Source organism: Neopsephotus bourkii, unplaced genomic scaffold (genome assembly GCF_033783945.1).
Source record: "Neopsephotus bourkii isolate Nb327-2 ecotype Australia unplaced genomic scaffold, CSIRO-AGI_Nbou_v1 NB_1820, whole genome shotgun sequence".
NCBI lineage: Eukaryota > Metazoa > Chordata > Aves > Psittaciformes > Psittacidae > Neopsephotus > Neopsephotus bourkii.
In genome coordinates, this window is record NW_026902293.1 from 6,105,489 (window position 1) to 6,124,862 (window position 19,374).

Below are 19,374 nucleotides of genomic sequence, written 5' to 3' on the forward strand. Positions count from 1 at the left end.
TCATGGAAGTCGTTTCACAGTGTTTTTCTTAACTTCTGGTCTCAGACTGCTTAGTAATCTCAGACTTCTGCTTATTATTCTTTTTGACCTTGTAGTGTCTCCTGTACACGTGAAATAAAAGAATACACAGTTTGCTGCCCCAAAGTGTAGCTTACCTAGAGGACAGATGCTGTTCCCTGGGGCCATTCTTGGTAATAGCAGAAGTAAAACAAGTTCCAGCAATCTGAAGTAAATTAAGTTCTCAAACTTGGAAGTAGTGAACTCGTGAGTGGTTACTGTCATAACATTTCGCTGCAAAAGGGTTTTTGAAAAAGGTGACTCCAGGAGTTCTGTTGTCTTACTCTGTTTCAGTGGGATGGCAGCATGTGCAGAAAGCAAAACCTCTGTAAGGCAGTTGCAGAGGGCAGAAGGGGTACATACACCTTGGAGCTGAAGGGATTTGGGTGTCTTTGATGGACTGACTATAGTGCTCAACCTATGGGCTTTGCTTAGGATGTGTTCCTTGCCACTTAAATGTTCCTCACCACTGTGCAGAGCAGAATTTAATGCAGAAATGGTCTTGTGGGCACATCCCACTGATACCAAGCCTTCAGCATAAGCAGATAGGCAGCGCAGGGGCAAAAGTGTTTGGACAAATGGGAAAAGTTATTTTGAGATACATTCCAGACCCTGACTCTTTCCATAGGGCACGTCGGTTGCGACCTTAGAACAGGTGTGGGTTGCGTTTGCAGGTGGGGGACCCTCGGTTATCTCAGGAGCCCTGGCTGCGGGAGCTGAGCGAGGACGGCGCTCGCTGCAGCCGGGGTTTGGTCCCCGTGTGACTGACACCGGGGTCGGGGAGCGGGCGGGAGCCAGCGCTGCCCCACCGCCAGCCCCGAGAGGAGGCGCTGCTGATGGCTCGGCCCCGACTCGCGGCCCCCAGAGCCGCGGCAATGGCAGTCGGGAGGGACCGGGCAGTCCGCCTCCTGCGGCAGCTGCAGCAGGCCGCGTGAGTGCTGCCGGGCCATGGGAGCCACCGCTTCGGCGGGGCTGGAGCCGGAGCCTGGCGGGGCCGCCCGCTGGGTTCCCTCCCTTTATGGGCAGTTGCCGGCAGTGGGTCGGGGGGTGAGGTCTGGCGGCAGCAGCCGTTGTCTCCCAATGCCCCTGCCTAGCGCTGACCTCCCGCCTCACACGGGTACCCCATGGGCCGGCTACGAGGGCCTACGCATGCTCTCCTGCCGGTGGGACCCCAGCTGCCGCTCCCCGCGGCGGCCCAGGCCTCCTCACAGTGTCGGGCTGTGCTGGCAGGCCTCGCTGGGGCTGGGCACGAAGGGCGGGTGCACACAGGACACTTGGGCAAGGACAGATTTGTGTTTCTGCTTTAGTTTTCCCGTTTAACCATGCCGTTTTCTTTTACCTAGATGTCGGTGCCCAAGCCATTCCCACACTTACTCCCAAGGTAAGACTTGACTTGCGTCTCCAAATCTGTAGGAGACCATGGTCCTGTAGAGCTAAACATACCAGTGTAACCTGGGCAGATGGTGCAGGTAGCAGTTGGGAAAGAGAATACTTTATAGGATAAAGTAAGCACTCTGTTATTTTCCAGCTGTGCAATTATAGTGGTTATTGTTGGAGAGATTTACTGTTTCCACGTAAACCACAAGCAATGCATCCTGTCTCTCCCTGCCTTTACTATGAGGCAAGTTGGTCAGAAATCTCCTCTGGCTGGTACTATTGCTGTCATCACCAGGGCCATCTCAAGATGTGCTTTTGAGGGGAACAATGCATTTGTTACATTGGGAAAGAAACAGGAAGTGATATGGAGAAGGACCTGTTCACAAAGGTCTGTTTTGGCTTGGGGAGTGTAATCTCCTTAGGGGTTTCATGCAACTAGCCCTGACAATGCAGCTCACGTAGGCCAGGGTTGTGGAGTAAGATCAAGAGAGCTGTGCCGTGTCATCCTGGAAGGAATTTCTGTTTGCAGTGACTGCAGGGAGGCTATGGGAATAGCTATTCATGTGCTGATCAATATCCAGATCCAATAAAAATCAGTATTTCAGGCCGTAATTTCAGCAGTGTGTAATTCTGAGTGGCTTGGTTTCACCTGCTTTACTTAAGACACTCTTTAAAGAATTACCATTACTATTTTACACATGGAAAAGCCATATATATGTTCAGGTATTTGTTCTGCTCAAGACCATCATACAGCAAAACAATATCACAGGTGAGAAATAGAGTCTCGTTCTTCTGCTTGTCTGCTTGATGACCTACTCAGTCAGTTCAAACTAAGCCCTTGCTAAATAGAAGTCTTCATTAAAAACCCTCTCTGAAAGTTTTAGGCAGCAGTTGAGTCTGTAATGTAGCAAGATGGGATCGGTTCAGTAAGTCTCTAGTGGGAACTGATTTAACCATGACTGTAGCAGACAAAAAATGTTTGTTTTGTTTCTTGGCAGTGTTCAAGCAAACAGTGGAATTTTCAACTAAGTAGAATTCTTCCTGAAAGTTAAGTTTGGCTCAAGAATATAACAGCAGGGCATCTATTGTATTATTAGAAAGCAAGAGAGTAAATGGCTTTGACATATTCTGAGCCTGTCAAACTAATGACTTGAGAGTACAGCGGACTCAAACTCCAGGAGAGGTCAAACATGTACAGCCTGGCAAGAGACAGCAATGAAAGAGCTGATAGCAGCTGGCCTGAGCTTGAATAGAAAGTGCATAAAGGATTTTAATACAGCTATCTGTTACTGTTGTGGGTCAGTGCTTCGGTGCATGACAGCATGTCAGTAAGACTCATTATCATGGCTTCTCTCATTCTATCTGAATCCAAATTGCATATTTTCAATTAATATAGCAGACAGAAGGCATGACTTCAGCAGGAAGAGCAGAATGCCTCTTCTGATCTTTTCTTGGAGAAGAATGGGTTGTTTCAGTTCATGTCGTTTGTTCCATTTTGGGGCAAAATCAGGATATGTAAGAAATTGAGAGTTTTGTGGTAATTCATGCAAGAATGACATGGCAGAGAGAGGATGTGATTGAAATACTATCCTTATAAATATCTTCTCTCTTCCACTGAATGAAGTTGATAGTGACCCACTGGTCTTTATTAAAACTCTGTTTATTATGAGCAATGCATGGAGTTTCTTAATTTTCAAGCAAGCAATTCAGTTTCAGCTGCAAGTTCACAACTAGGCAGAAGTAAAAAGAAGTGTAGAGACCTGTTAGTATCACTCTTACGTGTACAAAAGATGTTCTCTGTCCATATGCATATGGAGGATGTCTCATGGATTTGTCTTAGAAGTTGTTCTGAAGGTTATCATGTAGCCCCTACACATTTGTAATTCCTCTCAACCCCTGTGTAGCAGCTTGTATGCTCTGAAGATAATTAGTGCTACTTGGTATGTGCTGCTTTGGTCTTTGCAGACAGCAAACAAATTCTCATGCAGATTTCATGCTGAGTTACTCAGGTTTTACAGAAAAGAATTAATTCTTGAAAGACAGAAAAAAACACACTTGGTTTGATTCATGTGAATCAAATCAAGTACTTAGATCATTTAATCTCACAAACAACAAGGGTTGAAATGGGCATCTGTTACCCAGACAAGCCAAGATGATGACCTGTGCAAATGTATTAGTGATTTTAAAAGCAAAGGAATCTGTCAATCTAGTATTGAGATACAGATTAAAGTCACTTTTTGTTCCCTAATTTTACTGTTTCATTTCCATTCTAGTCCCTGAACGGCCTACCCTGGGAAATACCGACTATGCATTTGAGGTAGATTGAATAATAAAATATGTTTGATTTAAAAGTATCTTTTATACTTACAAATATGTAATTCAACAAATGTTTATGTTGGTAAATATTTATATTTCCCTTTGACTGCTTGGGGCTAGATGCATTTCTCAATTTTTCCAGAAAAAATACTTTTTTTTTTTTTCTTTTTTTTTTTTGGTAGATGGCCATTTCAAACATCCGATATGGAGAAGGAGTTACTAAAGAGATTGGCATGGTAAGCTCTCATAGCATAAGTCCGTCACTGGTGAAGAGTTATTTTCTAATGGGCTGCTTGTGCTATCAATCCATTTTATAAGGGAAAACTTATATATGGTGTGTCTGAATCTCTGCTACTTTGCAGTTGGTGTAGTCACATATGTTAAGTGCAAAAAAGGTTGGAAAATACTCTTTACAGAACAGAAGCATTTTACATCAATGTTGCTGTGGTAAAAGTGAGCACAGGAAATGTAGCTTTGTGGATAATGAGATCGTTGATGATTTACCAGGATTATACAAGAATATTTTTCTCTGACAGGGAATTTAATTCAAAAAGCTTTGAATCCTGGTGACTCACCAGAATTTTCTTAAGAACACTTCTGTCTCTTCTAGTGCTCATTAAAATGAATCAGAGACTTTCCATTAAATTAGCTGGATATTCTAATTTTGCACTGTGAAAATGTATAGTTTTTGTTTCAGCAGTGGGAGATGATTCACCTGAGTACATTGTTCCAGTTTGCCTTTGTCACCAGGATTCTTCATTTGTCACTTTTTCCTCTCTTCCTGGCATTGATGGCATTAACAGTTCTCTTTTCTTTGCAAATTTGTAAAGTAAATTGATAGTAAATGAAGTTAGACAGAAGTTCTGTCTTTAAACAGCATTAGGATTATTTAGAATTGCATGTATTCAGTAGTTATTGTGACAATTAATTTAGCAATGGTTAGCATGTAGTAGTCTTTTTCTTCTTTTTCCTACCTTATTTTAATTTTTCCTCAGTAAATTAATATTCAATCTTAAATTTTGAAGATTTTAATGCTGTGCTTTGGTAGGCAGTTAGGGGAGACCTAACCTGTGTACAAAACTTTTTATGTCACACAAATTGTATGGGAAAAAAAATACTTCAAGAAAATATTTCACATTTTACTGTAGTCTTAAGTGTCTCCTTGTGGTTTTCACTTATTCAACATCTTTATAATTAGTTTTCTACTATCATAAGACTTCACCTGTATAAGTTGGGTACCCTTATTCTTTATGCTGTTTTCTGCATCCTCTATGTATGTGGTGAATCCTCTTTTTCTTTAGCTGATACTGTTTAAAAAAATTTACAACTATAACCAACTACTTTTAGATTGGGTATTGTATTATTTTTAAATTATTCCAGTTGATTTGAATTAGTATTTAAATAGTTTAATTCATGATTTTATACCAATTTTGTTGTTTTTTTTAATTTCATTGTTATTGTAGGACCTGCAGAATCTTGGTGCTAAAAGAGTTTGTTTGATGACAGATAAAAACCTCTCCCAACTCCCTCCTGTAAATGCAGTATTGAATTCCTTGACAAAATACGGTATAAACTTTCATATGTATGATAATGTCCGGGTGGAGCCAACAGACCAAAGGTACTACTTCTGATAACATGCTTCTCCAACTAGTGCCTTGGCTTTTATAGTATGCCATGCAGCTGCTTAAACACTCCCTTGTGACCTGTATGCTGGTCTTAACAGTTAGTTTCTCTATGTGTTGTTTTTCTTCTAATTGGAAAGCTTTTCTTGTTTTCCAAGTTTCCTGGATGCCATTACGTTTGCTAAAAAGGGAGATTTTGATGCTTATGTTGCTGTTGGAGGTGGGTCTGTAATGGACACCTGTAAAGCTGCCAACCTCTATTCGTCGAGCCCTATGTCAGGCTTCTTGGATTATGTCAATGCTCCTATTGGGAAAGGGAAGCCAGTCACTGTGCCCCTCAAGCCACTTATTGCAGGTAAAGGAGGAGGAGAAGGGGACTCATTCTATACTCGGTATGACATTTTTGCTGAAATCAGCTTACCATAACTATTTCAGCTTCCTTTCAGCTTACTGCTCCTCTAGTTGTATTCAGCAGCAATCTTGCTATTTACTTACTTCAGTGAAAATAAATCACAGGTTTTGTCATTAGTTTGTCTAGTTCAGCCAAATTTGACTTCTTTTACTGAGAAAAGAGATTAAAGTTTCTCTTCAACTTGTTGGCTTCTGATCAGGGATACCACCGCAATTTCCTGGCTCCTGTATTTTTGGTGGCATTGCTATTGTAGTTTTATTTATTTATTTTGCAATATTATGTATTATGTATTATTTATTATTTGTTGTTATCCCCATTCTTCTTTTTAAGTTCCTACAACATCTGGAACTGGAAGTGAAACCACTGGTGTTGCCATTTTTGACTTCAAAGAACTAAAAGTAAAAACCGGTGAGGTTTGTTTTTTTGTCTGCAGTTCAAGACAATGACTTTTCAAATGTCTTCATTATTTCTCTTCCTTAAAATAAAGGGATACTGCATGTCATTCCAGGTGTCATTCTGTTTGATTGAACTGCCACAGGCAAATTTGAAGAGCTTAAAGGTTTCCTCTTTGAATTAAATTTATGGCATAGTGACATAATGAAATACCTATGTAATATAGTGGATTATAGTTTGAAGGCAAAACAGGAAACTAAGATCTTTCAAGTTCTTAAATGTCAGAAAATTTTAATTGCAAAGGAAATTTCTACTTACATCCAGGGTCAACCAGCTGTTCCTTATTTCCTCTGTATTTTTCTTTCTGCTTTTAAGACTTCTGTTTCTTTGTTGTGTAATTGCAACCAAATGTTCCTTTTCCTGACTTTGGAACCTCAGGCCTGAGATGCTCTGCAAGTGCAGGGCACTGTCTTCCTTTGGCCTTTTCATCCCTGGCAAATAAAAATTAAGACTAAAATGTCATCTTAAGCTTCATAGCTGTTTTGAGGTTTTACTCTAACACAACATGTGGATTTTATATTCCACACAGTCTACAGTACATGAGACCCAAATGGGTGTGCCAAGGAGTTCTGCCCATAGCTCAGTTTCCTAGTCTGTATGTAGTCAGTCTGTCTGTATGTCTCTCTTAAAGCTACATCTGTGCCCCCATAACAAAAATATGAAGGCACAGTTATTACGAGTACTGAAGACAACACTTAGCAATGGCAATTGATTGTAAACACAAACCAGTCTTGCCATCTGACTGTTCACAGAATATACAAATCTAAGAATATTGTTGCAGATGCTGTTCAGCACAGACATTTTGAACGCCCAGGGTGTTCGGGAAGGGTTAAAAATGGAGAGAGAACATTCTGGTGTAATTCAGGCAAAACTCTCAAATCATCTAACTCTCACAGGGACTTAATCATTGGTAAGACTTACATTCATAGGTACTCCTCAGTGTCCCTTCTTCCTCTTTTATCTTCATAGTTTCAAATCATTTCCCCTTACTATTGTTAAGTTTTGAACATTAAGCTTGCCTTTCCTATTCTGTTGCAAAAAATCTTTAGCTCCCTTTTTGTACTTACCTATTGCAGGTATTGCTTCAAGAGCCATTAAGCCAACATTAGGCATCATTGATCCTTTACACACACTCTCTATGCCTGAGCGAATAGTGGCCAACAGTGGCTTTGATGTGCTTTGGTGAGTTCTCTGTAGAGGCTGCTACTTGAATTTCTAACAATTTTGTTTTTTTACTGTGATGACTGCAGAAAAAATATAAGGCACAGAAAAGGATGATCTTTTTTCTTCCTTTCCTGTTCTTGTGAAAGTAGTCTCTGTTATACTTTTATTGAATTTCACGACCTCCCTCAGAATGTATGGGAAGAAATCCTTCATTTGCAGAAATGTTAGTATGTTTGCAGTGCATTGGAGAAGCCATTTGCTTCCAGGATGGTTGTTTTCAGGAAAGACAGTCCAGGCATCCCTTTTTAAGAAGTCATGCAGATGACTAATCACAATTGTGGCAGCGTTCAGCATGTCTCATAGACATAGCAGGGAGCAGAAAACAAGGATTTTCTGATAAAAGCCACAATGTGTCAACAAAGTTTCTGATGACTTGTGGCACGTCTTAGCCCATTTAAGACCATTTTCAAACCTGTCTCATAACTTGCTTTTCACTTGGCACAAAATTTTCTTCACCCTAAACCTACAGCTTTTAACTGCACAAAATGCATGGAAGTTTCTGTTCAGAGGGGCAGAGCTTACTGTGCTCTGGATGCTGTTTATATTGAAGTAAAAGATGTATAATGAAACTGGTTTCTCAGGCTGGGTGAAGTATCCTGAACTGCAGTGTCTGTAATGGAATTGAGGCGCTTGTTCATATGTGAAAATGGTTTGGCTGTAGTTCTATACATCTGAATTTGGCTGTATAGGCAGTGTCTCTTTTTTATGTGGTCAGATTCATGAGTCTCTGGGAGATGAGACTGTTGGCAGTTCCATTTAGCTTAAATATCATACTTCTAATTTTTTAACAGTCTATACCTCTGAAAGAAAGGTAGTTTACAATGCTTCCAGTGCTAAAGTCTCTTACGGTCCCTGTCCAACAGAGAGGAAGCACATCCATTGCAGATGTACGGAGCTCTTCGGTGAAAAGCATTACACGCCAAGATGCCAGTTCATGCAGACTAAATTTAAGCATGGTGTGACCTGATAGATTGTGACAGTGTTTGGATGGTCTTCTGTGTGGAGAGTGAAGTGCTCTGGAGGTGCCCAGTAGTCTCCCAGTGGTCTATGAGATTGTATTTCTATTTTTGGCAACTGTTAAAACACCAGAACACCAGAAATAAATGAGAAGAACCTGCATTCAAAGGACAGCAGGGGAGTAAAAAGGAGCTCTCCCACTTATATAATTCATGTTTTAATCTTCCTTTTAGCCACGCTCTAGAATCGTACACGGCTCTTCCTTACAACATGCGCAGTCCCTGCCCTTCAAATCCAGTTAACCGGCCAGCTTACCAAGGCAGCAACCCCATCAGTGATGTCTGGGCTCTCCATGCTCTGCACATTGTGGCTAAGTATTTGAAAAGGTAACACATTTAACAGCCACCTCCCTCACAGTATGTTCAGTGTCCAAAAAGGGATGCTTAGAAGAATGTAAACTTTAGGCTAGAATAAGGTGGTCCAGACCACCACCTAATGAGATGGTGGGAAAGCTGGAGGGATCTTGGAGTGGTACACAGGACTGCCAATGCTCCTAAGCAGAATTGTTAAACTGCTGAGGTGAATATGGCTAAATTCACTGTATTTACTCCGGTTTGGGAAAAAAATGAAAGGAAACTTGCCCTTCACTGAACCAGTTTGATCTAAGTATCGATCCAGAAGCAGTTCTCTGGCTGAACTGTGACATGATACTATTTCCAGCATTTTTATCTCAGCTTATCTTAAAAGTTTTTGTATATCTGTCCATAAAGAAGCCCTCTCTGGCTTTTCCATACTGAATTACCAATCTGTTTGTGAATTCACTGATACCATTGTCTCCATGGTGCACAGAGCCATCAGAAACCCTGAGGACCGTGAAGCAAGAGCCAATATGCACCTAGCAAGTGCTTTTGCTGGTATTGGCTTTGGCAACGCTGGTGTTCATCTCTGGTGAGTATGGAAAAGTATTAACCCCATCCAAAGTCAGCTTCTAGCTAGTGTTTGCTTCAGATTGCCAATCACATTGATGCTTTTGTTGCTGAATATACAGTAAGACACCATAGCCTGGCCTGTGATGCAGGGGGAGTCCTGTGCTGTGAGAAACTGTTGGGCCCTAGGCAGTTATGTGTATAAAGATTGTGTATTCTGGATTCTGATACTCAAATCCAACCATGTGAAAGTTACAAAACATGGCCTTCTTTACCTTCTTTGTCAGTAAAGAACATAGGGAAAAGAAAAATCAGTGGCATGTAAAATGTTGGATTTCCTGCCAGATATTTTGCAGTGGGACAGCAATGAGGTAATTCCTGAAGTGGTGCAATTGTCTTTGTCTATGGGGTAGACAAATGGCAGGCTAAAATGAGCTGCAATTAATATTGCAAGGCAATGTAGTTTCATACACGTGAAAATCTCAAAGGAGCAAAGCCTAAGCCTGAATTGTGTCAAGAATTTATTAGCAGTCATTCTCTTTGGAGACCTTCCTTTCATGCCTTGTGTTTGAAAAAAAACACTCTTTAATTATACTTCAAAATTCATATTTATTTTTCTTAGACAATGTGATCACACAAGGGTGTAGATTATGCTCTTTTGGGCATATCTCTATTACTTTAGTAACTGAACGTCTTTCCAGTCCAGTCAATGCAGTAATATAACTTTGCACATGCAAAGTAAGGAGGTACTACTTTCTACAGGCAGGTCCCTAAGGTGCAGGAGGTGAGTCATCTGTACTTAATATCCATACAGTTTGAGTACTGGGACTCTTCATCAAGGACTGTAGTGATAGCACAAAGGGTAATGGGTTTAAACTTGAACAGGGGAAGTTCAGGTTAGATATAAGGAAGAAGTTCTTTACTGTAAGGGTGGTGAGGCGCTGGAATGGGTTGCCCAAAGAAGCTGTGAATGCTCCATCCCTGGCAGTGTCCAAGGTCAGACTGGACAGAGCCTTCGGTGGCATTGTTTAGTGCGAGGTGTTCCTGCTTATGGCAGGGGGCTTGGAACTAGATGATCTTAAGGTCTTTTCCAACCCAAATCATTCTATGATTCTGTGATTCTATGGTCTGTACTGAAAAGTCTTGCATACCAAAGACTGACCACACAAGGGAATGAACACAAATTCTCCAAATACCAGGAGAGCTGCCCTAACCACTTTCTCTCTACTCTGTTCCAGCCATGGAATGTCTTACCCTATTTCTGGTTTGGTGAAAACTTACAAACCAAAGGATTATAATGTGGATCACTCTTTAGTGGTAAAACTTGGTTTATCTTTGTTTTTGTATTGTATACATAAATTATTGTATAATTTTAGTTCTTTGTTATCTCAAATTAATGGACTTTTTAAAAGGGCATGTGACAGGACAAGAGGGGACGGTTTTAAACTGAAAGAGGGTAGATTTAGCTTAGACATGACAAAGAAATTCTTTACTATGAGGGTAGTGAGACACTGGAACAGGTTCTTTTGACTAGTTGTGGGTGCCCCATCCCTGGCAGTGTTCAAGACCAGGTTGAATGGGGCTTTGAGCAGCTTGATCTAGTTGAAGGTGTCCCTGCCCATAGCAGGGGGGTTGGAACTAGATGATCTTTAATGTCCTTTCCAACTCTAACCACTCTATGATTCTGTGAAAGAGCATTAAAGCGCATTGAAGTTGAAAATAAATGTCTTGTTGATGTGATTTTGTTCTTTCTCTTTTTCCCTTCCCAGCCACATGGCCTTTCTGTGGTGCTGACATCCCCAGCAGTGTTTGCTTTCACGGCACAGATGCATCCTGAGCGGCACTTGGAAGCTGCAGAGATACTAGGTAGAATCTCTATGGGTACAACTTACTCATACAAATGGAATTCTTTCCAAAATGTCTTTTGGGGAGGAAAAAAAGAAATGTGTACAAGCAATTGTAGTTCGTTGTTGCAGGGGTTTTGAATTTAAAAACAAGATTCTGGAGTCTGAGTTACACATAATGCAAACTTAGGTAGAATGATGCTAAACGTGGATGTTGGATGATGTACTTAGAGAAGCAAGCTGGAAAAATAGCTTCTTTGCTAGAAAACAGAAAGGTTGAAATTAACTGTAGATCTGTTACTAATCAGGGGAGAGTAGCTCTGATTGGCATCTGTCTTGGTGCTTAATGGAAAGTAGTTACCTTAGAGACCATCAAACAAACAAGTACTTAGGTACATCTGTTAGCTAAAAGGAAGCACTTTGCCTAACAAATTCCCTGCTGTGGCAATGAATTAGGACAGTGATGTTTTGAATTGCTTCTGATCTTTTTCTTTAGCACACAGCTGTGTGTTTCCATCTTCCTAATGTGGGCCTTAGCTTGTTTGTAGGTGTTGGAATTTCTCAGCGGCCAGTGTCAAGGCAAAGCATGAAGGAGGTGTTCTGTGATGGCTGAGAAGTGAGTTAATGAACAAAGTGGCCTTTTCTGCTTCTTAGCAAATACTGCAAGCTGACAGTTCATTTAAAGGTTACCTTTTCATACAGTGGTTTCTTATCTGTGCAACCCATCACCAGAAGGTGTTCTAGAGAAATGGTACCTCTTCATTGCACCTCCAGTGTGACTGTGTGTACTAAACTAGCTTTCATTGAGGTAGTCTTGGAGCTGTTAGCAGTCTAGCTGTGACAGCATGGATTTGCCATGGGCTAATTTGTTTGTATCTAAGGTCAGGTTTTTTTGTCTGCAACAGATTCTCTGTTGTAGCTAAATTGCTGCTAATACCCAGGCTCACTAATGAGCCATCAGAGCCACATATGCAGGAGTGAAAAAAGCAGAGGGAAAGTGGTTAGGGCAACTCTCCTTGTGTTTGGAAAATTTGTGTTCAGTCCCTTGTATGATCAGCTTTCGGTATGCAAGTCACAGCCATTTAGTCACATGTAGGACTGGCTTCCTTCTGTAAGTAATCTGAAAGAATTCTGGATTTCACAGAAGAGTGTGATTTTTGTATAGACAATGAAAATATCACAATATTTTAAAGCAGATGTAAAACAACACGGTCAGAAAACCTAGAACAGGGGAAAACTGTTTGTTTTGTAAATGTTGGCTGATAGGTGGTTCAGCCTTCCTCCAAAGTATGTAGTCCTACCTATGACCAAAACCAAAACACAAAAGTAGTCATAATCATATACTAAGCTACAAAATGTCGGTGTTCTTACAGCATAACACACAACTGGACTAAAAATGTTTCTGCATAACTGGGCAGCACACTGTATCTGAGAATTTGAACTCTGGCTCCTTGATTTTAAAATTAAGTGGTTGCAAAGGAGTTCCTGTAGGTTTTGTGGTATGAACTGCTGCCATAAATCCTGTTTCTAAAAGATGTGTTCATTTTCTCAGTAGAAATTTTAACTATGCTACTGTCTGCCTTGCTGTGCTGAAACATGTCACATGGAAATAATTTGTTAATTCCCACCTAGGGTGTTTACCTCTGATTCCAGTCCAGAGTCCAACTGACTACAGCGGCTAATTCAAATCTGTCATGTTGCCAAATGTGATGCCTAAGAAGATATTTTATGATGAGAAGCAAATTACTAAATAGTTATGTTGTGTGTACAGCTGTGAAATTGGGTACAGACAGAAAAAACCTTAATACCTCCCTAGGTGGATTCTTGAAATATGTGTGTGTGTGGCCAAAAATTTTCTAAGTGCAATCAAAGACTGATGTATCCTTTAGGTTGAGCAAAATGGAAGTGCTAAAACTACAGCAATATTTTAAAACTGCCCCTCACATTTGCTGCCTTCCCCCCCCCCCCTTTCCCTTTTACTTCACTCTCTGAAGATACTGGATTTATGTTCCAGTTACTTCTGTTCATCAAACCCCAGGATATACTCAGACTGCATGGCATAATCCCAGTAGCACAGGATTTTGTACAAGACTGTCATACCTTATTTATCAATTTATCCCAGATATTATATTCTGCAGTACTGCCAGTCTTACTACCTGTATATCTGAGCTCCTCAAATGAGCTTGTTGGTCTCCTGTTCATTCCCTTTGAACATTACACTGAACTGTGTAAGGGTCCGGGAAAATATTTTTCCTGTAGCTATGTTGTGCTATTACTCATCTCTCAGTATTAACTTGGGCCTGACATAGTTCTGGTGTAACATCATTGAGGTTACGCAGAGAACAAATTTAGCTCAGCTTACGTTGAAAAGAAATGGTAAGGAGGAACCTGTGTCTTCTATTTGAACATGTTTTTCATATTACCCTTAAATCTTGACTGTTCATTGAAGAAGGGGAAGCAAGCTATTCTGCAAGAAATATTGGCAATCTTTCACTTTATATTGATGCTTTCATGACTTGTTCAGTAGATTTTTCAAAGCTACTGGTCTTCCTCTATGTTCTGTGTTCTCCTACAGAAGTCAGCACACATTCAAATAGCATTAAGTTTATTATTTATTTAACCCCTTGAATACTGCTCTGCCCTCTTCTGTCATTCTCGGCCTACATGGTCTTTGAATGCGTAATTGAACAGAATAGTCAGCAGTTTCCATGTCCTCTAGATGTCAGCAAACTCAAGGCCTTAAAGTTAGCACTTGGCAGACTGTCCATAAAAATGAATGCCATTGACGTTCATGCTGTTAGTTTCTTTCCTCCCAGCAGTTAGTCAGACTGAAAAGTGCTTCTCCCTGTGAGCACAGAGGAAAAGGAAGTTAACCTCATGTGGCAGTTAGTCTTTCTGGCAGCAGATACCTGCTTCTCCTGATGTTGCTTTATTTCACTTTTCATAAACTATTCCAACTGTAAAATGAGGACTGATTCCTTGTTTTACTTAGTGTTGCTTTTAGGGCAGTGACTGTTATGTGTGGATGTGTATTCAGCTGATAATATGATTAAATTAAGTCCAGAACAGGCTTCCTCCACTCTCTCCACCCTACAGTCAAGGCATTATGTCTTATTTCAGGAGCTGACATCCGCACTGCAAGAATCAAAGATGCAGGGCTTATTTTGGCAGACACGCTCCGGAAATTCCTATTTGATCTGAATGTTGATGATGGCTTAGCTGCAATTGGTTATTCTAAAGCAGACATCCCTGCATTAGTCAAAGGCACTCTGCCTCAGGTAAGACAGAAAGCAAAAGTTTTTCTTGTCAAATAAAATGAGCAGATTTTTTAAACCAAAAGTGTTCCTTTTCAAGCAAATGTTATTTCTGCTTCTAAAGGAAAACAATTAAAATGGCAAACATTATGGATAGTCAACTGTATTTTGTTTCTCTGCACAGTTCAGGTTTGTTTTGTCAATGCAATGTAGTGCATGCTGCAGTCTGTTCTTTGCATGGATTCAGGAAGAATGGCTAGGTGTTTGGCTTTGTGAAACATCACAGTTTTTAAAAAGAGGATGTTTTTCATAGACCTTTGATCTACTGATTATGTATGCAGAATGGGTTCTAGATAAAGCCTTCAGACTAAGTGCTATCTGGTAAGAATGATGGAACTCACTTTGCATTACATTTTTCCATATTGAGAAGTTGCACTTTGCTTCCCAGATGGCTTTTTTGTTCCATTGACCCACATCAGAATTTGAAATAAGGTCCCCTGGGATAATACAGATTAAACCTGTAATACCCTGTATTGTTTCAGTGCTCACAAAGACACTGCAAAAAGCAACACATTGCCCCAAAAGCAAAATCCAGTGTCTTCCTTGTAAAAAGGCAGTTTTTTTTGTATACTATGGACTCTTCTGTCTACTTAGGGTTTATTTCCATAAAGTAGCAAGGGAAATAAACACCATGGCGAAAGTGAAATTTTTGCAGGCTGAAAGATTATTAACTTTTAACAGCAGTACCTCTTACCATGTCTGGTTCTTCTCATTCATAAATCTGAGAGACTTATAACAAAGGGTAAGTATTAATATTCCCATTTCATACCTGATAAAATGACACAAAGGTGCATTTGGGATCACACACAACAGAACAGTGGCAAGGCCAGGAAGAAACCTAAAGTCTCCGAGGGCCCATCAAATAGACTATGCATTTAAATTGTTGTGGGACATTTTTATGAGGTTTGTTCCTTTAGAACTGTTGGGTTTGGGTCATCATAAATAGAACATCTCGTTACAGACAAGAGTGAGTGTGGCAAAGAAGATGCTGTCCCAAGGTCTAGGGTGACTGGCCTTGTGCTGATGTTTGAGGAGAGATGGGGAAGACTGAAGGTGAGGGACTGTGGAAGGGCTGTTCTGTAGCCCACCCACCCCCTGCAGACATCCCAGAGGCAGCTGCAGTGGGGCTCAGCCTCTGTTGAGCCTGGAGCTGCTAATTTTTGGCACTAGGCCAGAACACTGAGTCAGACTGAGGGAGCTGGGGCCTTGCTGTCTGGGCACCAGTATGTATCAACAGGCTTGTGCAGAGGAACTGGTGGTGCCTCTGTGTCCACGCATGAAGGAGGGGCATCCCTTTGCAGCTTTCTGTCAACAGAGCTGGGAAATGCTACTGTCTGTCAGGGTGATAGTCTTCTGTCACCCCATATGACCATACAGGGCTGCAAAACTGTAATTTGGCCCAGAGTGCCCTAACAAAATAGAATAGAATCAACTAGGTTGGAAAAGACCTTTAAGATCAAGTCCAGCCATTACCCCAGGACTTCCAAGACTAATACTAAAACATACCACTGAGGGCCTCATCTACATGGTTTTGGAATATAAGCCTGGTTTTTGAATACAAGCCTGATTAATTCATTGAGTACTTGAGCATGGAGGAGTTATATTTTGCATATTGTGAGGCTGAAAAAGGCAACATTCTCTTGCTCTGATGCTGTTTGAATTTTCTGTTTGGTCTCAAAACTGCATAGAAGAATCTTTGCCTTTTCTTTGGCTGCATCTGTGTGCATAACAGCACTGGTCAGGGATGGGGAGAGAGGTATCATTTGGTTGCTACTACTGCACAAGCAAAGCTGCTCATGTAGGTAGGAATGCACACAAAGCTGCACCTTTCAGACTCATCACAAGCCACACTAGCCATGCTGATCATGATTATGAACCATGAATATGTCACAGCTGACTTCCTCACCATGCTATTTCACATGGGAAGTTTACAGAGCGGTGGCGTCTGGCTGTGTAACCACATCCAGCCTGTCCACAAATCAAAGCCCTGTGGGTTGAGAGGGAAGTGGAGCAGCCACAGCATTGCACAGTGGCATTGTGGTGGGCAGCAATGTGTGCTCCACTCTCGAAGGCATCTGAGCTGAGCCTCCTACTGAGGCAGGGGGCTGGAGGAGCCCCTTCCCCAGCACCCCACTTGGTGCACAAAACAAGATCCCTAGCAAATGACTTCTGTCTCACATGTAAAAAAGGGGTGAAAAAGGATTAGAGCTTCTCCTGGTATTGCCTCTTCCATGAGGGATGGGTTGAAACAGGTTATAGCAGAAGAAACTCCCTCTTGCCAAAATAGGGTCATAGAATGGTTTTGGTTGGAAGGGACCTTAAAGATCATCTAGTTCCAACACCCCTGCCATGGGCAGGCACATCTTCAACTAGTCAGGTTGCTCAACGCCCTGTCCACCCTGGCCTTGAACACTGCCAGTGATGGGGCACCACAACTTCTAGAGGCAACCTGTTCCAGTGTCTCTGAAGATGCTTGTAACTCTCCAGTGTTTCAATAAATGTTAAAATCATTGACTGTTGAAAGCATAGAGGTGCTAATAGTAGCCAGTATGAGTACATTAATGTTAGGCCTTTCAGCTGAGTATTTCTGCAGTGGCTGAACACCTACACGAATACAGCTCCTCATCCTCAGTAGCATGGAGCTTTTCTGAATTGCCATCTTTGCCTTTGTGGTTATTTTGTCAAGCAGAGCAGTGAAGCATATACCTGAATTTCATCTCAGTGAAGGGGACTTCAGGACCCGAAAATTTTGTTGAATCACCATCCAAATGAAGACCAACTACAGCTGTTTTGTAGTCTGATTCCAAGGTGTTGGGCTATTTCTTAAGCAGTTTCACCACTGTCCCTTGCTGTGTCTCTTTTTCGGAGTCTGAGTTGCAAGCACTGTTTACTCTCCTCATCTACAGCAGTTCTTGGGCTTTGAGAGATGTTGTATTTTGAAAACCTTGGTCCCTAAAAATTGAACTTCCTCATTCCAATTCTGGCAGATGAATTTAAAATGGAGCGTGTTCTCAGGATAATATCCTCCAGAATACTGATGTCTGTGACTGACAGGACCCTTGTTTGAAGTACATGACTTCACAACTGAGCTGCATTCTAATCTTGCTTCTGTGTATTTAATTACAGGCAATTTTAACTAATATATTCTTGAAAGTATTGTACAGTTGATGATGCTTCAACCTTAATTACTTGATTGCGTATTTGCAAAATCTTGTTATTCTCTGTGAAGGACATTAGTACAAAGTCACGTAGTTCAGCTACTGTTTGATTCATTTTATTGGCAACCTTCTGTAATCCAGTGTTTCATTACTCTTGCAGGAGAGAGTGACCAAACTATCACCACGTCCCCAAACAGAAGAAGACTTATCTGCCCTCTTCGAGGCTTCCATGAAGCTTTATTAGCTTAAACATTTTGTTCTAAAAAGTATGTCCTGTTCTAACACAAAGGTAATTTCTGACAGAAACAGGGCTGAATTTGTTTAGAGGGAGGAAGAACTTGGGTACCTTTGACTTCTGTTGAATCGTACACTGCCAAAAGGTCAAGTAATTCATCTTCAGCTAAATGGTGCTTTGAAGCGAAGGCTCGATGGTGGTTTTTTTCTTGCTTAGTAGTCAGTGGTATTAACTTGCATAAAATTTGGAGCTTTACTGAAGGCTTTCTTGTGCTTTAATGGTGGCCACAGGTGGAAAAATGTTTTAAAGGATCTTCCAAACCATTTTGCAAATCATGTTTTTATTTGAATTGTCCATGATTGTCTTTAAGAAGTCATGCTATTTAAGAAATAATTGAAGTAATTTTTAATAAAGAAGGCTGAGTCCCCTGCAGAAAGTGTCACCTTGCTATATTCTGTGCCACTTCATCATCTTTTTACTATCTGGCTTCGCTAAGAAGACTGTTGAACTGAGGTGCTCTTTTGTTGTTAGAGTAAGAAAAAACCTACACACGTCATGCATGTTTAGAAAAAGCTTGAAACTTTGCTTTGGGTTAAAATTCTGATGTGTCTTGTCAGATATTTATCTTTCTTGTTAAGATCTATAAGAAGTGCTCATAGGAGAAGCAAAACCAGAGTAAAGTACAGCCACATGGTCAGCGGGAGCCACATAACAGCGAGCCATCATCCATCATGGTCATTTTATCTCTGTGGAGGCAACAGCTCCCTTTTCGTGCTGTATTCCATGGCAAGAAGCTGACAACTCTACCTTGCTTCTCTATACCAGTTGGTTTTGCTGAGCTCCTGCAGGTGCTGTCACTCAGAGTGCAGCCACCAGCTTAAGGAAGTGGTGGTGTGCTGTGGTTCAATATTAAAAAGTGGTGGTGTGGCAGTGGCTGCACAGTGCCCCGCTGGGAGTGCTGGTTAAACATGGGAGTGAGTGTGCATGTTCAGAGCAGTTAGCCAGCTGGTTGACTGTCAACTGAGAAAGGGAAGTGGGAAAGGGGGAAATGAAACTTACATTTTAATACTGTTTTTCTTTTCTAAAAACTGCACATGGTTGTGTGTACAGTTCATTTAGATCAGATTCTGCTTCATGCTGGACCCTTTCAGCATCTGACTCATGCACCTACCACGGCACAAGACAAACACAAGAAGAACCCCATAGCCTCCAGCGTGCTTGTTTCTATCTGCTAGCAAGGGGGCACTTTTCAGTCACCCAGTTGCAGTAGAAGGCTCTATACTTAATGCTCTTACAATAGGTGGATGGAGGCTGGACATACTGTTTTTAACCACAGAATGGGTTTAGTGTCCATAGAAACTGCACTGCCAGTATACCTCAGCCTGTCCTGTGGTACATATTTGATTTCCATTGTCCTTCTGAATCTTGTCCTCTGATGAAATTGCCCACAAGAACCTCTGTCACAAAGGCTGATGTTGT

The 19,374-nt window shown here is 41.2% G+C and overlaps 1 protein-coding gene across 3 annotated transcripts; it reads left to right on the top strand.

The window, feature by feature from the left end:
* The first annotated feature begins 846 nt into the window (after window positions 1-846).
* ADHFE1 (alcohol dehydrogenase iron containing 1) lies at window positions 847-18,345 on the top strand. Of its 3 annotated transcripts, XM_061343030.1 has the most exons (14): window positions 850-988; window positions 1,401-1,438; window positions 3,708-3,751; window positions 3,933-3,986; window positions 5,214-5,368; window positions 5,531-5,727; window positions 6,115-6,192; window positions 7,314-7,419; window positions 8,652-8,804; window positions 9,268-9,366; window positions 10,583-10,661; window positions 11,114-11,210; window positions 14,309-14,466; window positions 17,821-18,345. In XM_061343030.1, exons 1-14 carry the CDS (start codon window positions 894-896, stop codon window positions 17,902-17,904), a joined length of 1,437 nt encoding a protein of 478 aa, XP_061199014.1. In that variant the 5' UTR covers window positions 850-893; the 3' UTR covers window positions 17,905-18,345. The 3 variants fall into 3 exon arrangements, with proteins under 3 accessions (XP_061199015.1, XP_061199014.1, XP_061199016.1); XM_061343031.1 differs by lacking the exon at window positions 14,309-14,466 and having other exon boundaries at window positions 847-988; XM_061343032.1 differs by lacking the exon at window positions 3,708-3,751 and having other exon boundaries at window positions 852-988.
* The last annotated feature ends 1,029 nt before the right edge of the window (window positions 18,346-19,374 follow it).

What these genes read in the sequence shown, in the direction of transcription:
- ADHFE1 (XM_061343030.1), top strand. Translation starts at nt 894, where the DNA reads ATGGCTCGGCCCCGACTCGCGGCCCCCAGAGCCGCGGCAATGGCAGTC. An exon ending in CGGCAGCTGCAGCAGGCCGC is followed by an intron (nt 989 to 1,400) that starts GTGAGTGCTGCC and finishes TCTTTTACCTAG; the next exon opens with ATGTCGGTGCCCAAGCCATT. An exon ending in AACGCTGGTGTTCATCTCTG is followed by an intron (nt 9,367 to 10,582) that starts GTGAGTATGGAA and finishes ACTCTGTTCCAG; the next exon opens with CCATGGAATGTCTTACCCTA.